At 50.2% G+C, this 20,357-nt stretch overlaps 6 protein-coding genes across 18 annotated transcripts in view; 4 read left to right on the top strand and 2 right to left on the bottom strand.

Moving 5' to 3' along the window:
- The window catches only part of taok3a (TAO kinase 3a), a 52,875-nt gene extending 50,420 nt beyond the window's left edge, over positions 1-2,455 (top strand). For 5 of the 7 annotated variants that reach the window (XM_053870677.1, XM_053870675.1, XM_053870676.1 and 2 more), the window contains exon 21: positions 1,551-2,454. In XM_053870677.1, coding sequence (XP_053726652.1) covers positions 1,551-1,712 — 162 coding nt within the window. In that variant the 3' untranslated portion in view covers positions 1,713-2,454. Of the gene's footprint in view, positions 1-1,550 lie in introns of all 7 variants that reach the window. The other 2 variants (XM_053870680.1, XM_053870682.1) reach the window with 2 other exon arrangements.
- A 191-nt stretch (positions 2,456-2,646) lies between these two features.
- Positions 2,647-4,180, bottom strand: pebp1 (phosphatidylethanolamine binding protein 1). Its single transcript, XM_053870844.1, has 4 exons — positions 3,973-4,180; positions 3,680-3,789; positions 3,214-3,314; positions 2,647-2,993 (listed from the first exon to the last, which is right to left on the bottom strand). Exons 1-4 carry the CDS (start codon positions 4,105-4,107, stop codon positions 2,776-2,778), a joined length of 564 nt encoding a protein of 187 aa, XP_053726819.1. The 5' UTR covers positions 4,108-4,180; the 3' UTR covers positions 2,647-2,775.
- A 1,813-nt stretch (positions 4,181-5,993) lies between these two features.
- On the top strand, positions 5,994-11,583 carry vsig10 (V-set and immunoglobulin domain containing 10). Of its 2 annotated transcripts, none has more exons than XM_053870724.1 (9): positions 5,994-6,490; positions 6,561-6,857; positions 8,842-9,147; positions 9,214-9,471; positions 9,548-9,832; positions 10,481-10,594; positions 10,668-10,680; positions 11,094-11,256; positions 11,310-11,533. In XM_053870724.1, the coding sequence occupies exons 1-9, from the start codon at positions 6,448-6,450 to the stop codon at positions 11,364-11,366; spliced, it is 1,536 nt and encodes a 511-aa protein (XP_053726699.1). In that variant the 5' UTR covers positions 5,994-6,447; the 3' UTR covers positions 11,367-11,533. The 2 variants fall into 2 exon arrangements, with proteins under 2 accessions (XP_053726699.1, XP_053726698.1); XM_053870723.1 differs by having other exon boundaries at positions 6,016-6,490; positions 11,094-11,236; positions 11,310-11,583.
- A 605-nt stretch (positions 11,584-12,188) lies between these two features.
- On the top strand, positions 12,189-16,025 carry wsb2 (WD repeat and SOCS box containing 2). Of its 2 annotated transcripts, XM_053870772.1 has the most exons (9): positions 12,189-12,369; positions 12,493-12,661; positions 13,189-13,382; positions 13,449-13,580; positions 13,643-13,743; positions 13,877-14,073; positions 14,141-14,230; positions 14,296-14,412; positions 14,829-16,010. In XM_053870772.1, exons 1-9 carry the CDS (start codon positions 12,330-12,332, stop codon positions 15,034-15,036), a joined length of 1,248 nt encoding a protein of 415 aa, XP_053726747.1. In that variant the 5' UTR covers positions 12,189-12,329; the 3' UTR covers positions 15,037-16,010. The 2 variants fall into 2 exon arrangements, with proteins under 2 accessions (XP_053726747.1, XP_053726748.1); XM_053870773.1 differs by lacking the exons at positions 12,189-12,369; positions 12,493-12,661 and adding an exon at positions 12,758-13,091 and having other exon boundaries at positions 14,829-16,025.
- On the bottom strand, positions 15,600-18,705 carry rfc5 (replication factor C (activator 1) 5). The gene is made up of 11 exons (XM_053870809.1): positions 18,564-18,705; positions 18,204-18,268; positions 17,820-17,956; positions 17,358-17,437; positions 17,219-17,292; positions 16,907-17,066; positions 16,762-16,843; positions 16,571-16,700; positions 15,944-16,021; positions 15,812-15,866; positions 15,600-15,743 (listed from the first exon to the last, which is right to left on the bottom strand). The coding sequence occupies exons 1-11, from the start codon at positions 18,608-18,610 to the stop codon at positions 15,644-15,646; spliced, it is 1,008 nt and encodes a 335-aa protein (XP_053726784.1). The 5' UTR covers positions 18,611-18,705; the 3' UTR covers positions 15,600-15,643.
- A 987-nt stretch (positions 18,706-19,692) lies between these two features.
- The window catches only part of ksr2 (kinase suppressor of ras 2), a 66,199-nt gene continuing 65,534 nt past the window's right edge, over positions 19,693-20,357 (top strand). For all 5 annotated transcript variants that reach the window (XM_053870655.1, XM_053870656.1, XM_053870659.1 and 2 more), the window contains exon 1: positions 19,693-20,259. In XM_053870655.1, coding sequence (XP_053726630.1) covers positions 20,086-20,259 — 174 coding nt within the window. In that variant the 5' untranslated portion in view covers positions 19,693-20,085. The remainder of the gene's footprint in view (positions 20,260-20,357) is intronic.

Below are 20,357 nucleotides of genomic sequence, written 5' to 3'. Positions count from 1 at the left end.
GGGAACGAGAAAGCCTTGGGGGTAACGGCCGTGGCCAAAGAAGGTTTGGGGTCTGTCACTGAGGAGGGGTGTTTTGTTTGTTCAGGTCAAATCACGGACGAAATGGGGTCAGAGTGGTTTCCACCCGAGACTTTCTGTTGACGAAACTGGACCTTTTACAAGGTCATGACCTCAATGTGGGGTCAGTGACATCATCTTTGCTGGTCTCTGAAGCTGAAACGTAATGCAGGTTTGACATTGATCCAGACTAGTGACTCTCTATTGCCGCCCTGGTGGAGTTGGGACGGTCGGCGTTTGGGCGACAGGTTTTCTTCGGATCAGTGGCTCAGCTGAGGAGCAGCAGGCTTATATGCAGAGCAGGAGCCCGCATGAAAGCTGACCTCACACACTCACAGCAGGTAACAATGGCGGCGCCTCCTGCAGGCACCAGATGACATTTTGCTCGCAGAAACTCCTTCAACATCTTTTTTCTTTCACACACAAAAGCGGATTCTTTTTTCTCTTCAACTTCATCCTCTCCTCCCCCTCCTCACACCTTCACACACACCTCCTGTGACCGCCATGCAGTCACGTGGCGGCAGTATAGCAAGACGTCATCGTCACAGTCTAGTAGACCGCCGACAACAAAGGCCGTTAGAAACACTGATCCGGTTCTGCTCGGTCCAGTCCGCAACCCGTCGGGCTGTGGCGCCCTCTGTCGGCCGCTACTGGCGCCGCAGCTGTGGGGATGATGTCATTGTTAGGTCTGGAGCACTATTGTCCTCGGGTTCGGTTCGAGGGCTGTCGTGGTGCTGCAGGCTTGTGAGGCGTTCAGGGGACGCGGCGACTCTCTGCAGAGACAAGCTCGCAGACGACCTTGGACGTGTTTTCAGGGTTATTTTGTTGCTGTTTACTGTCTGAAAGATAGTGCATTATAATATTGCCATTTTACAGATCAGTTTTGTCGATGTCACACATCCAGGGCTACCTTTCTCTTTTTGACAGCAGAAATGAAATTCTACCTGACATGCATGAAGGTGTCACAGAGAGGATCCTCTGAAGAGCTCAGCTTTTGTTGAGGATGCTGGGCTGTGTACAAAATAAACTATATTACTGGAGAGTCGCAGTCAAACAGAAGTGTTTTTTTGTTCCACCTGATGAATGTAATGTTTTAATCAAACAGGTTGTGGGTTCAAATCCAGTTTGAGGCCACTTGGGTTTACAGTGAACCTTCCTGTGTGGACGTTGTTGTCCGGTGTGTGTATGTGGTTTAGCGATACTTGTGGGGAAGCACACCTCCGTGTGGGGATGTTTTTGCTGGTCCTCACAAGGTCAAGCCTCAATTTGAGGTTTAAAACTTCAAAACGACTGGGTCCTTATATTTGGGTTTCAGTTTGGTTCAGATTCCTGGTTCAGGTTAGCCGTGTGTTTTGGATGGTTAGGTTTAGGGGGGGAGGCTGGGGAAAGGGTTATGGCCATGAGAGGCATCACCTCTCACCGCGGGCAGCTGGGACAGACTCGGACCAGACTCCCCAGGTCGACCCAGCTAACCTGCTTCCCCTGTGCCGCAGATCGAAGAGGAGCTGCAGGCGTTCCAGAAGGAGCGAGGCGACCGAGTCAAACACCTGATGGAGCGGAAGGAGCGGGAGTTGGACTCCTTCGACATGGAGAGTCTGCGACTGGGCTTCGGGAACTTGGGCGTGCTGGACTTCCCCAAAGACGACTACAGATGAGAGCTCACCGTCCCCCGGCTGCTGCGCCCTCCTCCGACCGTCGTCTCGTTTGTTCTGTGAGGTCACCTGACCAGGCGGCGCCAGGCATTAACCGGGGCGGAACCCCAACACTCTCCGTACGCAATCTGTGTCATTAGTGTTTTCGTGCAAGTCGGAGGAAGCGTGGAGTCGGAGAGTGGGACTCGCTAGTTTCTTTACTTTCTTACACCACAGACTGGTATTTCTTCACCAGGAACCTTTTTACCACGTTGTTTGATACTTTACAGAAATCACAGTGTAAATAAACCCACGGAAGAGTCTCGATTCCCCAACCTTCCGGCCCCTCGTCGCATGACTCCTGCAGCAAATGTGAATCACACGGCGAGTCCAACAGAGCTGGCGAGAGCGAGCACAAAGGGCTTCTTCAGTGGGACGTGTTTGTGTACAGGCCAGAGATGGGAGCTATTTTCATATCTGAAATCCAGTGAAGGATGACTCTGCCTTTCTCCTCAGATTCCATAGGTCTTTTATCACAAATCCAGAGCTGTGTCTCCTCCAGGTGGCGCCCTCGTGTTCATGGTTGCATGCACTTTAATTTGAAGAAGGCACGAGTCTGTCAGAGCTTTTAATTATATTTGTAAATAAAGTGCTCGTCACAAACCGTTTTGGATTTGATGCCATGTTTCAATTTAGATACTTGGAGGGGAGGGGCTTCGATTAAACAGAATCACAGAGTACTTTTTCATCCAGTCCAGTATTTATTTTATATTTATTTTTTTAGAGTATAGTGTATATATACTGAGAATAGTGTAACTATTCAGTTATTCATTCTAAATTAGTTGGGCATTCAGATTCCCAACTAAACAAACTAAAACCTCTGTTTTTTTTTACATGACTATATTTGTTATTTGCTATACGAATCAAAATCTGACACAAATGGAACCCAAACTGAAGAATCAAAGTCGACGTCTGAAGGTGAACTCAGGTTTATTGATCAGGAATCTTCACTGACTGACAAACAAAAATACTCTGGTGATCTGGTGAGTTTCTGGATCCGCTGACAGCAGCTGGATCTAAGTGCTCCTCACTTCCCGGCCAGCTGCTCGTACAGTTTGGGCACGTAGTCGTCCCACTCGGCCTGGTAGCAGGTCCCGGCCACCGGCGCTGCCAGGCCGTACTTCTTCCTGAAGTCCTGGATCTTGAACTTCCCGCGTCCGTCCCCGGAGCGGTTGGTGAGGACGGGCTCGGAGCAGGAGAGCGCGGCGGGCTGCTCGTAGACCAGCCACACGTAGCGGTGGAGACCTGATGGAAATGAGCAGGACAGTGAAACCGTGCACGTGCCACCACCAGAGAGCAATAACCACAGCTTTGAATTAACGCACACTTCTCTGTGACATGTACACAGTGGAGCCCTGGTTTCAGACGCTGCAGTGCTCTGGGACTGGTGCAGGCTACACCTCCCTCTGGTGATGTCTCTGCCACAGAACCTGCCCAGCACCAGCTGACGCCCGCTCAGACTCACCTGTGTCCCGAGGAGGTCCTGAGCCCACGTAGTCCGACAGGACCTTTCCGGAGGACACGTCGTTTCCCTTCATGTTGACCACCAGGAAATGATGCCACTCTCTGAGGAGGAAGTCACATGACCACGTCACTGCATTGGTTCTGAAGGCACGATATGAGGTTGCAGGAAGACCATGACCCAACCCGAACCAGTGCTTCAGTCCTGGAACATCTTTGTGTGCAACACTAATGTTGTTATACAATGTTTTCACTGAACTACAAGATGGGTGAATGCATGGATGACGAAGTTAAACCTAGAGTTAGAAAGTTGGTTTGAGTGAGTAGAATCCACAGAATGCAGGTTCGCTGTCGTTGTTTCCTAATTTAAACGCAATTAATCGGGTTTTGCGCCAAGAAAAAAAACGCCTCACGCATACGACCGTCACGTGATCCCGACCGCAGCGCGGCGTCTTCGCCTCTCCTCTCACCGGAACTTGGGGGTCTTCCTGCTCGGGGCATCCGGGTCGGTCAGCACTAGCGTGTAGAGCTTGCTGGGGTCACATCCGGGCCACTCGATGGTGGTGGGTCGAGCCTGCACCTGAACGCAGCACAGAAATGGTTCTAGATCAGTTCTGCGCCGCGTGCTTATTTCCGAAGAGCCACAGCTTTGCACCTCAGTCAAGTGAAAGTCTCCCCAAACGAACAGCGATATCTGCACTGAAGTGCGCAGCCGCGTGTTAGCAAGCACACATTCCAAGCTAAGTTAGCTTAGCCGGCTAACCTGCGTCGGAGTCAGCACTTTTCCGAGCTCATCGATTTCCAAATCTCCATATTTGACCACTAAGGGCTGGCCGGGCTTCTCCTCGACCTCCTGCAGAGCTAGGTCTCCGGTCCACTGGGTCACATCAGCGGGCATTTTAGAAGCACTTTCTCGGACTCGCAGACGCTCTGGACCCGATAGTGTGGTGCGTTCAAGTTCCCTAAAATGATGTCGGAATTCCCAGACCTTTGATAGCTCATCAAAATACCTTTGGTTGAAAAAACCAGTGGCATAAATATAGAAATAAATACTCGTCAATATCCAACTGATTTATTTATTATTCAAGTTTGGTTATTATTATTATTATTATTGAACTCAAACTGAAATATTTATTATTCAAATTGAGAATTTTATTCCATTCGGATTATGAATCAAATCCGGACTATTATTATTTTCCCATTTGGGATGGTTATTAGTATTTAAATTGGGATTATTTAGTCTAGATTATTATTATTATTATTCGATTTGAGATTATACTTGACATCATCTCGCTGCTTTTATCTACAAGCCGAGACCCGGTCAGTCCGACTCTGAGGATGAGGATCTGCACCTCTAATCACAGCTAAGAGCATCTTGACCTCATCGTTTGTCAGAAAGATGTAAGATGTTCCCGACCATCTACAGGCTCCTCTCTGGAAGACCTCCTGCACCTCCTCTAACACGTGACACGTGCCAGAGAGGCAGATTCTGCAGCACCAGGAACCATGGGTGAGTGATCCTCTGGACCTGCTGCAGGCCTCTGGCCAGGATTGAAGTGGATCATCCACCAGATAGCAGTGTGAGAGGATACCAATGGACGCTAGGGGCTCCTCTGGGCTCAGTTCCTGCTCCACTGCTTTCACCTCTGATCTCACCATCGACTCTAGAACATCTCCAGAAGTGTCAGGAGGAGTACTGAGGAGTTAGTCCCTGGCCTTGTCAGAGTGTGAAGAAATCTACTTTTACGCGTCTCAAGTGACGCTACTGTGTAATTACTTGATCCTACTGTCACCCAGGTTCATTTTCTGTCGGTGAAAATCATGAATCTAATTGAGTGAACAAATATTGTTGGTGGGATACATTGTACAGAAACACTTGTGACCGTGCTGATGTACAAGTGACAAAAGGAATATCCTCCCTTGCTGTCGGGCCCTGCCTGCTCTTCTTTCCTTGTTATAGCATGGCTGTGTAGCATTCTTCTGCATCCATGGGTCTATTGTACTTCATTATCTAACCAGGAAAGAGTTGTGGCTCAAGTTTACAGGGATGTTAATTTGGTTTATCTACCTAACACCTCATCTGCATGTGTGTGCAGGCGAGACATACCTGAGGCTTGACAGCCAACCCTTCACCCCTGCAGCTCTGGTCGCCCATCCAGATCCACACTCGGTGGTCCGGGCTGTGTTCTCTTGGAAACTTGTGGTCGGTCCAAACCCTACGCGGCAGCTGAGGCACTTCCACTCTTCTATTAAAAACTGTTGGGGTCATGTGACCTATGGACTCAAAATCAATGTGGGATCATATAACTCAGTCAGCTACATGAACCACACCACTTACTTTTCCTTTCCACATCTCAATACATTTATTATTGGATTATTATATTACATTTATTATTGGAGTGACTTTTGGTTCTTTTGGATTCCAGGAAAGTATTGTAGCATTGTAGCTGATGAGTTAGCGACACGATTAGCAGATTCAGTTGTTTTTGACTTTCAAGCTCGACAAGTGCTGTACTTTTCACCAGTCAAACTCTCACCCATTCCCACACACACAACGCCCTCACCTGGGTAACACCCGCACCATCCGCCTCAGCCAAGCACAGGTGATGACACCTTCAGTGTCCAGTGTAAGAATAGGAAATTCCAACATTATTAATCACAACAACAATGAATGCAACTTGTTCCAGTATTTTTTCAATGTAGTATTTTCACTTTTTTTTGTTTTGTTTTGTTCTTGCCTTTTAAATCCAAATATCAGGTGATTGAATTGGGTTGTTAGATAGCTGTGTACAAATGCTCGGTGCTTAATTTCAGATCACTTTTCAATGTATAGCAGCCCATCAAGAGGTGTTACTTTCATGGTGGTGCGAAATAGCAGCAACAAGTGTTAGCCTTAATGCGATCAGTTAGTGGTGAACGACAACTAAACTCATGAATCAACAAAGAAAGCCGCTTGGCTGTCGTCATTCCGCCGCCAGGGGGCGAAATGTTTTGGAGAGCTAGCGAGGCATCGGGTTCGGACGACAGAACGCGGCACCTGTCACTTTAAGAAGGTGAGGTCCGGGTGTGGACCGTTCCTGCCGAGGTTTCCACATCAGCCAAGAAACACAAAGTCTCGGTCCTGTCCGGGTTCGAACGCCCTCACTGCTGTCCGCGGGGTCCAGCGGTCCAGGTGAACTGGTCTGACCGGTTCCGAGTCTCGTATCCGGCCGGAGATGACGCCTCCTGGCGGGACACCATGAAGCTTCTCGCGCTGTTGCACGCTTGTTTCTCCGCTGCAGGTGAGACCCAGTGAGCGGCACAGGTGACCCGGACCACTCGGTTCTGATTCTGTTGGGTTTCTTGTCCCAGTCGCAGCGTCCAGTGACGGAGAGTCAGAGGTATCGGCGGAGCCCGGAGACATCGTCCTACTTCCGTGTTTCAGCTCCGGGAGCGGGGCTCCGTCCCTCACCTCCTGGACCGGACCGGGACTCGGAGCAGCAGGGGGCCTGCGGAGCTCGGACCCCCCCGGGAAGCGGTTCGCAGTGCTGCGGGACGGAAGTCTCAACATCGCGACGGTCTCAGCGGCAGATGAGGGAGTCTACTTCTGCAACACCTCGTTCGCTGGAAACGTCTCTTACCACGGACGAGTCCTGCTGCACGTGACCCGTGAGTGACCCGAGGGGCGGTGGGTGGTCAGAACCTCTGTCCAGGGTGATGATAGGGCCGAGGTTCCGTGATTCAGCCACCGACAAGTCCTGGGTTCGAATCCTGCGCAGGACAGCTCTGGTTGGAACCCGGGTCTGCGTGGTACTGGTGGGACCTGAGGTGGGCAGAGCGCAGCGGGGTGCCACATGTGGCCCCCAGGAGTTCCCAGCAAAACTGCTAGTTATTGTGCTTTTTTTTTTTTTCAAATTATTGACATTTGAATTCGTTATTTTAGTTTATTTTTCTTTTCCCCTTCCTTTTTTAATCTGTTGTCCTTTAGCGAGTCCTGCTCACTTTAGCAGTGTGTCCCTCGAAACTGCTGAATAACTGTATTGATGCTATGATTCCCTCGGTTCTGGTGCAAAGATATTCTTATGATTTGTATTGAGAATATTTAAACAACTTCTATATTGCATATATACTAATTAAAAACACTTTTTAGGCGTATAAATACCCAGCGTTACCCATCCCCACATTCATAGCATGTCATGTGGCCCCTCAGGAAATGGAGTCCTCCCCAAGAGATGATGCTCAAGTCGTCTTGGTTACGCTCTTACTGGCCTGCAGGTGGCGTGACTGCAGGAGTCAGAGATCACGATGGGTCTGAGACGGTGTCACTCAGTTGTAAACAAAAAAAATATGCAAAATGTATGCAAAAAACAAGACGTTGGAGACAATTTCTCATTGATTAGTGGCATTTTATGAGGAAGGAGAAGCACGGCTAGGTCTCCAGTCTCATTTGGAATGAAACTGCTGAGGTTTTGTTCTCTCTTGTGATGATAGAAGATTCTGGGGTGCACAATTTGAACCTTAAATAAGTTGAAGTTAAACTGAGGTTTTCCTTTGCCACTCGTGCTCCAACTTGTTGTCAGTCACCACGCGGTTCTTGGAGAACCGGCTCTTCAGCATTGCACACAATCCTCCAGCTCCTCTGTCAAGCTGGCACAGTGACCCAGAACGCTGGAGCTTGTTTGTCTGCGTCTTCTGAATAGCTGCTGAATGGTGTCGCATCTTGTTGAAGCATGGTGTCCCTGTCCAACAAGCACCTACAGGGTCTGGACACTTGTTCCATTCCAGACCCAAACTTTTACAGTCTGCCCTGATGTATTGATGTGAAGTGTAGCGCGTCCCCCTCTGTCGCACATGTGTGCGTTACTGGCCGGGGGGCCGGCATGAAACCGACCACGCCCTGGCTGCTTTATACCCTCTGTTTATGGGAGTGACACAAAGTGACACACTAGAAGTGTGATCTGGAGTCAGTTTCAGTTCGGCCCGCCCTGATGAGTCAGCAGTTTTCCCTCACCGCGATGTTCAACACCAAAACATTGGTTTTATATTTGGCTCTAACTTCTATCCAAACCCGAGTAGATCAATCAGTAGCTCAGTAGAGGGAACGAACCAGCGCAAAACGCTCATCAAAATATTGGTTCACTGTGAGACAGAAAGCAGTGTTGAAAAATAAAACAAAAAATTCTATTAAAAAAGCATACAGGGTAAAATCATATATAAGGTAAACCAGTATGTATATATCCAGTATATTCACATATACTTATTTACTCTATATACATTTTTAATACATTTTTTTGTTATATTGTGTATATATTATATATTCTATATATATGTATGTATGTATACACGTATGTGTATATACAAGTAAATAAGTATATATATATACATATACATATATACTCATTTGCTTTTACCCTATATACTTTTTTATGTTATTAATTTATAATATGTAAATACAATTACTATTACTTATTGGCAGGACACACAATATTAACTCAATCAAAAAAGTAAACACATCAGGCATGAGTTGAAAGGATTGCAGCCAGCAGCTGTGTATTTCTGCGGTGGTGCAGATGCAGGTTACTGAAGTGTGGTGAGGATTGTTCCCTGTGGTGTCTCACCTTGACGACCACAGCTTCCTTTTGTCTCCTCCCAGCTGGCCTGAGAAACGTCTCCATCTCCGTGACTCCACCCTCCGCCCTCTTAAACGGGACATTTGTCACAAGTTCGGGTTCCAGTGTGACCTTCAACTGCTCGGAATCATGGGCTCACTCTCACCTGCTGACCTGGAGCTTCAGGGGCTCCGCATCTAGCGACAAGCTGCTGAGCAACAGCTCCTCGCCCTGGCTGGCCTTCACCATCGCAGACGTCCACGCTAGAGACCAGGGGGTCTACACCTGCACCTGCAGAAGTGGGGACTCACAGCGGATGGTGGAGTCCAGCGCTGAGCTGCTGGTCTACTGTCAGTGATGACACTACTGCGACACTGATTTGGAGCTGCTGGTCTCAGTCTTTGCTTCTTTTGCAGACGCGCCCGATCGTCACCCCGAGTGCATGTGGGCGCCAGTGCTGGACTCATCTCATGTCCAGTTCAACTGCTCCTGGTTTGGGGCGTATCCCGCCCCCACACTCCAGTGGGAGGACGGCCACAGCGTGCTGGCCTCTGCCGAGGCCGACAGCCTGTCCGTGACCATGAACCGCTCGCAGCTGACCAGCGGTCAGATGGTTAAGTGCTCGGGTCATCACATGGCGGCCAAACAAGAAGCATCATGCTCCTTCACACTGAGTGAGTTTTGCTTCCGGAGTGTGATCTTTTCCTGAACTGAATTTTCTCATGCTCTGCCTGACCCTTCTGCTCCCAGAACTCCCGTACCCCAGCGGGGACCCTCTGACCACTGCAGTGGAAGGAGCCAACGTGACACTCACGTGCACAGAGTCCACGTCCACGCCGCCCGCCAACACCACCTGGAGGAGGGGCATGCGGCGGGACGAGATCCCGCCCGGGGCAAAGTACATATTGTCCCTCGAAGGGCCGGCTCTGAGGCTGACCATCGTCAACCTCACCACGGACGACCAGGGGGTCTACTTCTGCCGCAGCGAGAACCCCCTGGGGTTCCAGGAGCAGGAGGTCTACCTCACCGTCAAGAGTGAGTCCCTGGAAGAGCTACCACTCAGACACAAGCAAACCCAGCCTAGAATCTCAGGAAGAGATGACCAGACTCATCAATGAAAACATAAGGACTGACCAAAGATGTGGTTCAGTTGAAAACATTCAGGCATTTATTTGAAACATATATATAAAGATATAATATATATATAGACGAAATTTCGTATAGATATCTCTATATATATCTATATATATATAATTTAATTTCTTGACTTTAAAATGTAATGAAATACTCAGAAATTAAGTTCTCTTTTAGTTCACGTCATGGAAGGAACGCAAACCTTTTATTGTATTTGTTAGAGAATTGAAGACTTGAATTCTTATTGACTCAGTCATGAGATGTTTTTAATTGTATTATAGTTTCTAGTTGAACGAGAGCAGATTTCTCGCTGATTTGTTTGGCCTGAGGAAGACTAGAGATTGTGCACACAATTGGAACAACAACAGTGGCTTTCTGGATCCTGTTTGAGTGTCAGCAAACATGGAGTGAGAACCGCGGGCCAGGTCTGTCAGCGCCTGATCCATCTCCGGGTGCAGGTCCGGAGACGGATGAGTGGATGCTGAAGCCTCGCTGGGAATGTTGTGGAACCGGCTGCCTGTCCCTGATCCTCCGTTCCTGTCTCCTCAGAAAGCTCTGCCGTCACAGGAGCCATCGTCGGCGTCTTCATTGCCGTGCTGATCATGGGCTCGGCCGGCATCGTCGCCAAGACAGCTTACTCCAGCCGACACCGGATCTGCCTTGGTAACGATGCATGGAGCTGAAGGTTGAAGAGTCATGCAGCGATTGTTCATCTACTCTTTGTTTCTCATTTCAGGAGCTGGTTTTGGGTAAGTGTCTTCTGAAGCTGAAGCAGGACACATTTGGGATCTGACCAGATCTACCTACATGAATTTAGCTGGTCAATGGAGAGCAGAAGGATGAGAGTCAGAAGACATTTGTTTGGTGTCCAGAGGGATGGACAGATGAATGATAGAGAAGTTGTGACATCAAATCTTTAGCATTGCGCTGCCATGTTCAGATGCTGTCGGGGCATTGGGAGAAAGAAGATGAGAAATGAGTCTATCAGAGGTAGAAGTTTGGAGACAAACTTAGGAGGGCAGTGTTTGTGGACAGGAGAGACAAGAATTGGACCAAGGATGGTGGAGACAAAGAAGAGGAACCAGTGAGGTTGATGATGGACGATGAAGGTGTTAGATGAGGACTTGCTGTGGCGATCCTGATCTTTCTGTCATGACTCCAGGCAAATGGAGGACGAACACGGAGACGTCCTGAGTCTGGTGGAGTCAGACGACGACGAGATCTTCCAGGGTTCTGTCCCGAGACTTCCTCCTCTGGCTAATGGCTCCAACACGACCCTTGTCCAGATACATCGCATCCCCTCCAGTACGCCCTCCAGCACAGCGGTCAGTCCGTCCTCATCGCAGCTGAACGTGTGGTAACGTGTCCTCTCCGCTAGGCGACCACGAGGAGGCTGCTGGCACGAGTCCCCGCCAGCTGGAGGACACAGCGGTGACGGAGGAGCCGGCGGATCTCGTGACGTTTTAGTGAGTGCCAGGAGGCCACTTGCTCCCCAGGAGAATATGAAGAAGAGCTTGTAACAGGCTTGTGAGTCTGTGGTTCCTTTGTACAGTCATGTTCAGGCTGTGAAGTGCTTGTAAATATTCTGCTCCTGAGTTTTATTAAAATGATTTGAAACACTCTTTACAATGAACAAAACATTTCTGAAATTGGACACAAAATGAATTCATGAATGCATTCATCATCCACCAGCTGCTGCCTGGAGTACTGGCGTGATGCTCACCGCCAACGGTCGACGTCATTGATTGATATATATAAATAATATATATATGTGTGTGTGTGTATATATATTCATATATATATTCATATATATGTATATATACACGCACGTGTGTATATACACTCCACAATGGGGGAAACTTGACACCAAAATGACACAAACTCAACACTGTAGAAACAGAAAAATCAAAACTTGAATATGAATAAAAATAACAAATAAATAAAATAAAAACACCACTGATCTATGATTTGTTTATTTATTCATTTACTAGTGATGCTAACTGTTAGCCTCAAAACTCCCAATTAAACTCATAATAACAACTTAATCAGCCGTTTCTGGGACAAACCGTTCTTACCGAACCTTCGATAGTGACCTTTTGACCCGCGGCCAGACTAGTGAAGACACATTCCCGGAACGTGACAGAAAAGGACAGCGATGACGCCACTACATTCCTGCCTTGTCAATACAGAACAGAGGGCGGGGCTCGAGTTAATCCGCTTACGTAACGAAGAGAAAACCTTGACCACGTGACGCCGCCACTGCAGGAAGTGAGTCAGAGTTCCGGAAGTACATCGGACTGATCTTTAAAAACAAACGGCAGAAGTGACAGCTCGGTTCGGCCAAACCAGCGGGAGGACGACGAGCAGTTGCTGCGGCGAATAATGTCAAGGAGCGACCATGTGCTCACCTGAGACGGACGCGGAGCTCGAGCGAACAAGTAAGTAACCAGGCGGAGGGTGCTGAGGGGTAGTCCGAGCAGGAGCTTCGCGGAGGCGGGGAGGCGTCCTCCTTTCCCCGGGGCAGCGGGCTGACTCTCGCTTCCCATGTATTCACTCTCCAGCATCCGACCCGGCTTTCATCCTGGAGTTGAAGACCCGGCGGCCCCCGCACCTGGAGGGCCGGTCGAGCTTCGAGACATGGAGCGTGGACTTCTCCCCGGACGGAGCCTGGTTCGCCTGGTCCATGGGACACGGGATCGTGTGGGTGGTCGCCTGGCCTCTGGACTCCAGGTGAGCAAAGATGCACTTCGAGAAACCCGGACATGATCAGTGAGAACAGACAGACGTCGCCTACATTACTGTATTTTGAAACCTTTTTGGTTGAGTGCTGTTATTGAAATCTTCTGCATCTGTGAAAAGGCACAATTATTATCTGCTGGAGGATTTTCGTCCTGCTCCATGTTGTCAAGAGACGGAGGGGGAGGGGACTGTGTTCGTTTTTGCTTTCTCAGTGACTTTGTTCTTTGTTGTGTCACTAAGAGACAGCATAGTCCTTTGCTGTAGAGGGTTTGGAGAGACCACAGAAGTATATGGCTTTAGCTTTTGACAGCTCAGATCTTCACACAACACGTTTCCATCATCATAACGTTGAGTTCAGTGTTGTTCTCTCACCTCAATAGTCACATCTCTTCCGGGGTCTGTGGGAACATGAGCCTCTCAGGTGTGCTGCAGGTCCCTGGTTCTGGACTCGGTTTTGCTGCTCATGTTTACAGTGCTGGGCTTTCTGTCCGCCTCTAAATGCACCTTCTCTCTCACAGTGAAAACCAGGATGGAGAGATGGATCGAGAAGACAAGAGCTTCAGCTGTGGTCATCCAGTCTGGGGGCTCGCATTCGGACCCAGACCCCCCAAGACTGCTGCCGGCATCCACACTGACACAAAAAGAACCAACAACCTTCTTCTGGCTACTGGACTGGAAAACGGCACCATCAAGATCTGGAACGTCCTGACATGTGAGGGGACACCATGTGGCTCCAAGGCCCAGAGGCGGTGCTGTTGACTGACCTGTGATCCTTCAGGTGTCCCAGTGTTTGACTTGCTCGGCCACGAAGGCATCGTCAGGGATCTGGTCTTCCCCCAGAACGGGACGCTGACGCTCATCTCATCGTCCCGGGACAAGACGCTGAGAATTTGGGACCTGACCCAGAAAGGTCAGTTGGACTTCGTCTTGGTTTGAAGAGTCCAGGTTGAAAGTGCAATGCTGGTGTTTCAGGTAAAAAGGTTCAGGTTCTGTCGGGCCACAAAGACTGGATCAGCTGCTGCTCCGTGTCCTCGGACTGCAGCATGATCGCCTCCGTCGGCAGGTTTGACCGGGTAAGTTCTCCTCCTGGACTCGGGCCAAGTTCCACTGCTCTTGTTTACATGAGTTGAGTATCTCCAACCACACTCCTGCGGTACTCACTCATGGTGTGCTCAGGAACAGCTAGAAATCTGGCTTCCTCCTCAGATGGTGTGCTTGTGGAGTCTCCGCTCGTACACCTTCATCCGGAACCTGACGGGTGGGACCCAGAAGACGCTGCACCTGCTGTCATCATGCGACTTCTCCCCTGACGGGGCGCTGCTGGCCACTGCGGCCTTCAGCGGCTCCAGCTGGTGGATCGACCTGTGGGACCCGTACACTGCCGAGAAGCTGACCACGCTGGTGTGAGTGCTCCTCTGCAGCCCTGCCGCGGCCGTGTTCCAGCTGCTGACCTGTCGTGTCCTTCCACAGCGACTACTTCAACCAGTATGGTCAGAACCAGATCTCAGCCATCCAGTTCTCCCCCAATGGCCTTCACTTGGCCATCGTGACCGACGACAGGTGAGCACAGCGACGGAGCTCTGCTCCGCTGGTTGCTGTGGTCCAACGCTGATGTGTCGTTTCAGAGCGCTGCGCGTGTGGGAGCCGGGTCAGGAGGGCATGGTCATGCACACCAGGCCAGACCGCCAGTCCAATGGGCTGTGCTGCAAGTACCATCCATCAGGGGGCGTCATCGCCACGGGGTGAGTTCTGAACTTTCTGCTGGTGAACACACACACACACACACATTTGTCTCCCTATCTTAGTGAGGACCGTCATTGACATACATTAACATAACCTTTCCCCAGCATGTCACACTAAATCTAACCATCTAAAACAAATGGCTAAACTTAACCTCTATGCTTAACCAAACTAAAACCCAGTTTTAATAACCAAGCTATTTTGGAGTTTTAACCCTCTAAATGAGGCTTGACTAAATGAGGACCGGTCAAAATGTCCTCACTATGTTGATTAAAAACGCATACAGGTTCTCACAAAGATAGTCCTACAAAAACACACACACACAAAGGCATTCAAGTGCATGCTAACACCATGTCTACAGTCAACACTTACATACACCAGTCACTCTAAGCCATGCTGTCCCATGTGACTCCTTCAGGACCAGAGATGGGCACGTGCAGTTCTGGAAAGCTCCCCGGACGGTGCCAAGCCTGGGGCACCTGTGCCGCTCCACCCTGCGACACGCCGTCTCCACCCACCAGATGGAGCCGCTGCCCCTCCCCAAGAGGATCCTGGCCTACCTCACCTACCGCAACATCCCCACCTGGCTCAAGACCTGCTGCTCCTCGGACGAGGAGTGGGGCTGAAGCCGCGGCGCCGCTCTGACTAACCTCCCAAATAACGTTTATGTCGTTGACAAAAGGGAGCTCCACTCACGTGCTACATTCCTCTGTTGCTGGACGTAATTGCACTACTGGACACACTTTATGTTCTAACGCTTTTTTAAGTCATATTTACGATTTTATACGATTAATTTATTGTGTAAATACCTCTGTGTACGGTCATAGGATGCCTCACCGCTGCACCTGTCCACATGGATATATATAACATAGATTTATTAAAAACTAAATCAAGCACAGTCGCTGGTGTCGAGTCGTTGCTCTGAGAGCCCGACCAGGTTCTGCTTTGGGTATTGGGTCAGTGCTCTGGAACACCCGGAGAGGCTCCTCAGACATGTCTTACAACGGTGAAGCCGTTTTCTGCCGGGATATATGGAAGCTACAGCGACATCTGGTGGCCAAACGAGTGCACTATAGACTAAGCGTGATCCGTCTTTGCGAGCAACAGCATCACATGACTCCAGCCTCTAACCTGCTGCACCCTCAACAGCCCCCACTCCCTTCCCAGACGAGCCGATGAAACGTCAGGTGTGGTGAACATGTTTTTAATGGGAATGGGAACGTGACTGCAGCCTCAAGACGCCTCGCTGACCACCAGGTCTCTGACGGCCTGGAAGGCCCCCACCATGGAGCTCAGCTGGATCTTCTCGTTGGTTCCCGAGGCCAGTCGGTGCCTGCAACGCGACAGGGGATCGTCTCAGAGCTGACAGCAGCAAAAGCAATCCAGCAGGAAGTCACTCACTCGATGTCCGCCAGCTTGATGAGCAGGCCGATCCGGATGTTGGGAGGAAAGTCCACTGGAAACGGACAGAGTAGAAATCAATGAGCAACTTCAGAGGGGCGTGGAGGGATCATGGGAGGTGACCCTGCTGACCTCTGTGCACCAGCAGGTGGACCTCTGTCAGGATGTCGTGCAGAGCCAAGCCCTTCAGGGTCTTCAGCTCCAGGATCTCTGAGGGACCAGTTAAAGATGTCTTCACACGTCAACACCAGCAATTCTTCTGGAACTTTAAGCATTGAAAGTTCCAGAAGCAGCCCGTGTCACTATTTTCAAAACTGAATTAAATCAAGTAAGATTATTTTAATGTTTTTTGTGTGCTATTTCACATGAAACACATGGTTCTCCGCTCCTTTTACTCCAATCTCCCACATTACACTTGAAAACCTCATTTCAAATTCACTCATCAGATGATTCCGGATTTTTTTCTCCCATCAGAATCTCATTGCATTGAGGACTATTCATTGCGGTTGTCAATCAGATTTGGGCCCACCTGAGCCTGACGGGCAGCTGGCAGTGGAGGCTGTTATATATGCACAGGACACTCGCCCTCACACAGTCCTGCCCTCCAACATCACCTGATGATGCAAAGCACCATGTTTTCATCAGGATGAGAGCTCCAATGTTTTGACTTCCCTGCTGTTGTGATCGTAACTAGCCTCCGGATGAAGTGTCAATCACAGTGGACTCGTCTGGTGCGAGCGCCACTCTGCAGCAGGATACGTTTGTATGCCGTGTTGAAGTCCTTGTTGAGTGACCAGTCCAGGATGTTGGCGATGTCGGCGCGGAGTGGATGACCCGTGCACGTGTAAACCGAGTCCTCTGTCACCTTCCCGTACGCCATGCTGGTGCTCTGGGACCGAGAGATGTTGGGAGGTGAGAGGAACCACCCACCGCGTGAGCGCAGACCTCACCTGCAGGATGTTCAGCGACCTTCTCATGTCGCCCGACGACAAGGTGACCACGGCCTTCATCCCGTCAGGAGTGACGTCGATGCTGTCGAGAGAGAGTCAGGGTCAATGATCCGGGTCACAGAGGAGAGCCCGGCCGCTCACGCACCCCTCCTGCTGGATCACGTGCTCCAGTCGAGGTACCATCTGGTCCGGGGAGAGCGGGCCGAAGCGGAACCGGGTGCAGCGGGACTGCAGTGCCGGGATGATCTTGGACAGGTAGTTACAGATCAGACAGAAGCGGGTGTTTTCCGTGAACTTCTCGATGACTGGTGGGACAAGAGAAGACAGTTCTGGTATGTGAAGGTCATTTCGGACAGCGCAATGGTTAGCCAGCTAGCGAGGCAGCTGCCAACCGCAACCGCTTAGCATGAGAGGTGCTGAAACGCTTTCATCAGAGCTGCCACGCCCAGACGCTCACCTCGCCGCAGTGCGTTCTGGGCGTCCTGCGTCATGGCATCCGCCTCGTCCAGAATCACCAACTTGAAGCCTTTCCTGCAGGAACACAACAGTCAGACAGAACAGTCCAAGACCACACTCAGCAGAGACCCGGGGCTCACTTGAAGATGGTTCTGGTGCTGGCAAAGCTGAGGATGGGTCCGCGGACCACGTCAATGCCCCGGTCGTCCGACGCGTTCAGCTGTTAATGACACAACATGACCGTCCCGTGGTCATCAGGAGCCATGTGCTGAGTCTAAAAGGACCTGAGCCCCCAAATAACTCAGGGGGCCACTACTACATACGTCACTGGCGGTTTTCTGAGTTGTGACATCATCGATAACTAAAGAGGAGAAAGGGCAGAGGCCTCTCTTTAACGCCTCATTTTGAGCGATTTTAAACTGAACAAGACTTGACAGCAATTTACACACATTTTTTTCTTTTCTACTGGCCTATTCAGAACAAGGCCATTGACACGACTCACCACTTCATCAGCACAGTTGCTGATGCTAAAGCCGACTCGCTGAGCCCTTCACACGCGCTCGGAGGACGTGTTCTGGAGCAGCAGCTCTCAGCTGCCTTACCTCCAACACCATGGAGCCGAACTCTTTGTCCTTGTACAGCTGCCGGGCGCAGGCCAGGATGGTGGAGGTCTTCCCCGTGCCAGGAGGTCCATACAGCAGCAGGTGAGGGAGCCGGTCCTCGCTGATGAACTTCTGGACTGGAGAGAGCAAGTCCAGGAGAGAGTGAAAGGTCAGCAGCCGGATGTCTTCATGCTGCATCCTCTGATCACATGGCTAGCCTCGGGAGGAGACACACTCCACCAGCAACACATACGAGCGCTGGAGGAGGACACGTTCTGGTGCAGGAACTAATGACAATGACACTGCAGGGTGCAGCAGATGAAGAACGTGAAAGCATAAAAGCAGATTTCTTATCAGCCAAACACCAGGAAAAAACGCACTCACTGGTGCTGAGGATGTCTCTGTGAGAGATGAGGTCATCGAGGCTCTGAGGTCGGTATTTTTCCACCCTGAAACACCAACAGACGTCAACTGCATGACATCTGAGGTCAGAACCTCGTTCGGACAGACCGCTGGTTTACTAACACAATCGTGCTACAACACCTGCCGAGCCACACTATTGTCGAGAATTCGGCGGCAACGACATACAGAAATACGACAAGTCAATGCCATTTAATCAAGTTGTATTAAATTAATCGACAGCTAATGGAGCTTCTGCTGCAGTACACATGTACAGCGCATTTAAAAGTGTGTTTGTCGCGGAAGTGAATACGCTTCAGCTCTCAACATCAGAGTTCTTCTCACCAGGGCAGGTTCCTTGCTGGTGCTGGAGCTTTACTCGTGGACGCCATGATCTGCGTGGAAACCCGCAAATGTGTTTACACGAATCAAAAATCCTCCTGCGCCGCTCTCCCTGTCGTGCACCGGATTTGGCGCGCTCTGGACTTCCTCACTGTGCGTCTGACGTCATGACGCTCACGCTCGTCATCAACGCCGCTTTTATTTTATTTACTTTTTGTTTCATTCAACAATTAATCCACATTTGCCGCTTAAGACAAAGGCATCAACACATGCAGAATGTTAATTCATTCACACGGTGCAAAAACTACAACCAAAGCCACCAGATCAAGAAACACGGCCAGGAGTTCAAGACATGAGGAGTTACACAGAGGCATTCACCGGTGGAGAAATCCAGACGCTCTGGTACATGAGCCTGGGACAAGGTGGAGCAAGTCGCTGCAGTTGGTTGCAGATCGGTGGGTCTCAGAAACGGAGGAGAGGCAAGCGTGGATCCAAAATAAAATCACAGTAAAAGCAGATCATTATAAACATAAATAAAAATAGGAACTTGTTTTCCCAAGATCATGTTACCTTTATTTGGCTAAATTGATGCCAGAGCCTCTTCTCCACTCATGACCTACTGGTGGTCTGGTGGAGGAGGTCCGGAACAAATCCTCGGAACAAGTAGCAAGACCATTTAAACATGTCATTTTAATTAATGGATATTATATTATGTTATATTTTATTATATAAGCACAACATGTTCTGGTCTTGATTCTTGAGTCTTGGGTCAGGTGGTCCCGACCCTGTGTCCGGATCACTGCACAGGTGCACTCTACAGAAGGCTTGACCATGAGGGTTAGAACTAAGTGACTCTCAAGACACAGGATCTGAAGGCTGCTTCATGCCAGAGCCTCTTGGTGTTCTGGTGGAGGAGGTCCGGAACAGATAGGTAGCAAGACCATTGAAACATGTCATCATAATTAATGGTTTAGTATCTTGCTTTTATTCTGGCTTAAGGTGTCATTTTAATTCTGGAGTCGAGTACATCTTTGAATAAATGATTGATTCAAGGAAATGAGCGCGTGCGGCTCAAACAAACTGTTGGATTCGATCTAAGACGGGCAGAGCCGCTCCTCGCGCAGATCTCGCGAGAGCGGCCCCTGGCGGCGCTGCGATGCTGTTGCTGTGGGTTTGATTGACAGGAAACATGTCGGTGCGGTGGTGGGAGAGAAGCGGGATGCAGCTGCTGCCACGGGAGACAGGGAGCACCCGGGTCCAGTCCTCACGCCAGCCCCTCTGAAGATGGACGCCGAGGCGAAGCGCGGCCCCTCCACATCGCTGTAGAGACGCCTTGATGAAACAGCAGCAACTGCCAGCTCTGTTGTTGCAATGGAGTCGACTGTATCACGGCTCAAAGCTCGAGTGTGAACCCGCAGCAGCGTCTCTGTTTGGCGGGGCTCCCCGCGCTCCACTCGCTTTCTCTCTCGGCCCTTTCTTTCACCGCGCAAAAACAGGAGGACTCGCAGGACGCGCTGGCTGAACTATGAGCGAGGAGATGACCCAGAGCGAGGAGCAGCCTCTGAGTGTGCAGAAAGCCTTGCAGCAGTGCGAGCTGGTGCAGAACATGATCGACATCAGCATCTCCAGCCTGGAGGGCTTACGGACCAAATGTGCCACATCCAACGACTTGACTCAGAAGGAGATCCGGACTCTGGAGGTGAGCGCCGTCTCTCGTTTGGTGTTGCAGCCCGGATCGATTCGTGTCCGGGGCCTCTGCATCATTCTGCTGCGAGGCTACCTCGCGCTCCCTCCGCC

The sequence above is a fragment of the Synchiropus splendidus genome, chromosome 7 (assembly GCF_027744825.2).
Source record: "Synchiropus splendidus isolate RoL2022-P1 chromosome 7, RoL_Sspl_1.0, whole genome shotgun sequence".
NCBI classification, from domain to species: Eukaryota; Metazoa; Chordata; class Actinopteri; order Syngnathiformes; family Callionymidae; genus Synchiropus; species Synchiropus splendidus.
Note: the sequence above shows the minus strand (reverse complement) of the source record. Positions and strands in the feature narration are given on the sequence as shown.

Coding starts and splice junctions, on each gene's coding strand:
- pebp1 (XM_053870844.1), bottom strand. CDS start 4,107: ATGCCCGCTGATGTGACCCAGTGGACCGGAGACCTAGCTCTGCAGGAG. Junction 3,790..3,972: donor AAGTGCTGACTCCGACGCAG/GTTAGCCGGCTA, acceptor TGCTGCGTTCAG/GTGCAGGCTCGACCCACCAC. Junction 3,315..3,679: donor AGGAAGACCCCCAAGTTCCG/GTGAGAGGAGAG, acceptor CTTCCTCCTCAG/AGAGTGGCATCATTTCCTGG.
- vsig10 (XM_053870723.1), top strand. CDS start 6,448: ATGAAGCTTCTCGCGCTGTTGCACGCTTGTTTCTCCGCTGCAG. Junction 6,858..8,841: donor AGTCCTGCTGCACGTGACCC/GTGAGTGACCCG, acceptor GTCTCCTCCCAG/CTGGCCTGAGAAACGTCTCC. Junction 9,148..9,213: donor CGCTGAGCTGCTGGTCTACT/GTCAGTGATGAC, acceptor CTTCTTTTGCAG/ACGCGCCCGATCGTCACCCC.
- wsb2 (XM_053870772.1), top strand. CDS start 12,330: ATGTGCTCACCTGAGACGGACGCGGAGCTCGAGCGAACAA. Junction 13,744..13,876: donor CCGTCGGCAGGTTTGACCGG/GTAAGTTCTCCT, acceptor CTTCCTCCTCAG/ATGGTGTGCTTGTGGAGTCT. Junction 14,413..14,828: donor GGGGGCGTCATCGCCACGGG/GTGAGTTCTGAA, acceptor TGACTCCTTCAG/GACCAGAGATGGGCACGTGC.
- rfc5 (XM_053870809.1), bottom strand. CDS start 18,610: ATGGCGTCCACGAGTAAAGCTCCAGCACCAGCAAGGAACCTGCCCTG. Junction 17,438..17,819: donor TCGGCTCCATGGTGTTGGAG/GTAAGGCAGCTG, acceptor TGTCATTAACAG/CTGAACGCGTCGGACGACCG. Junction 15,744..15,811: donor ATCAAGCTGGCGGACATCGA/GTGAGTGACTTC, acceptor GTCGCGTTGCAG/GCACCGACTGGCCTCGGGAA.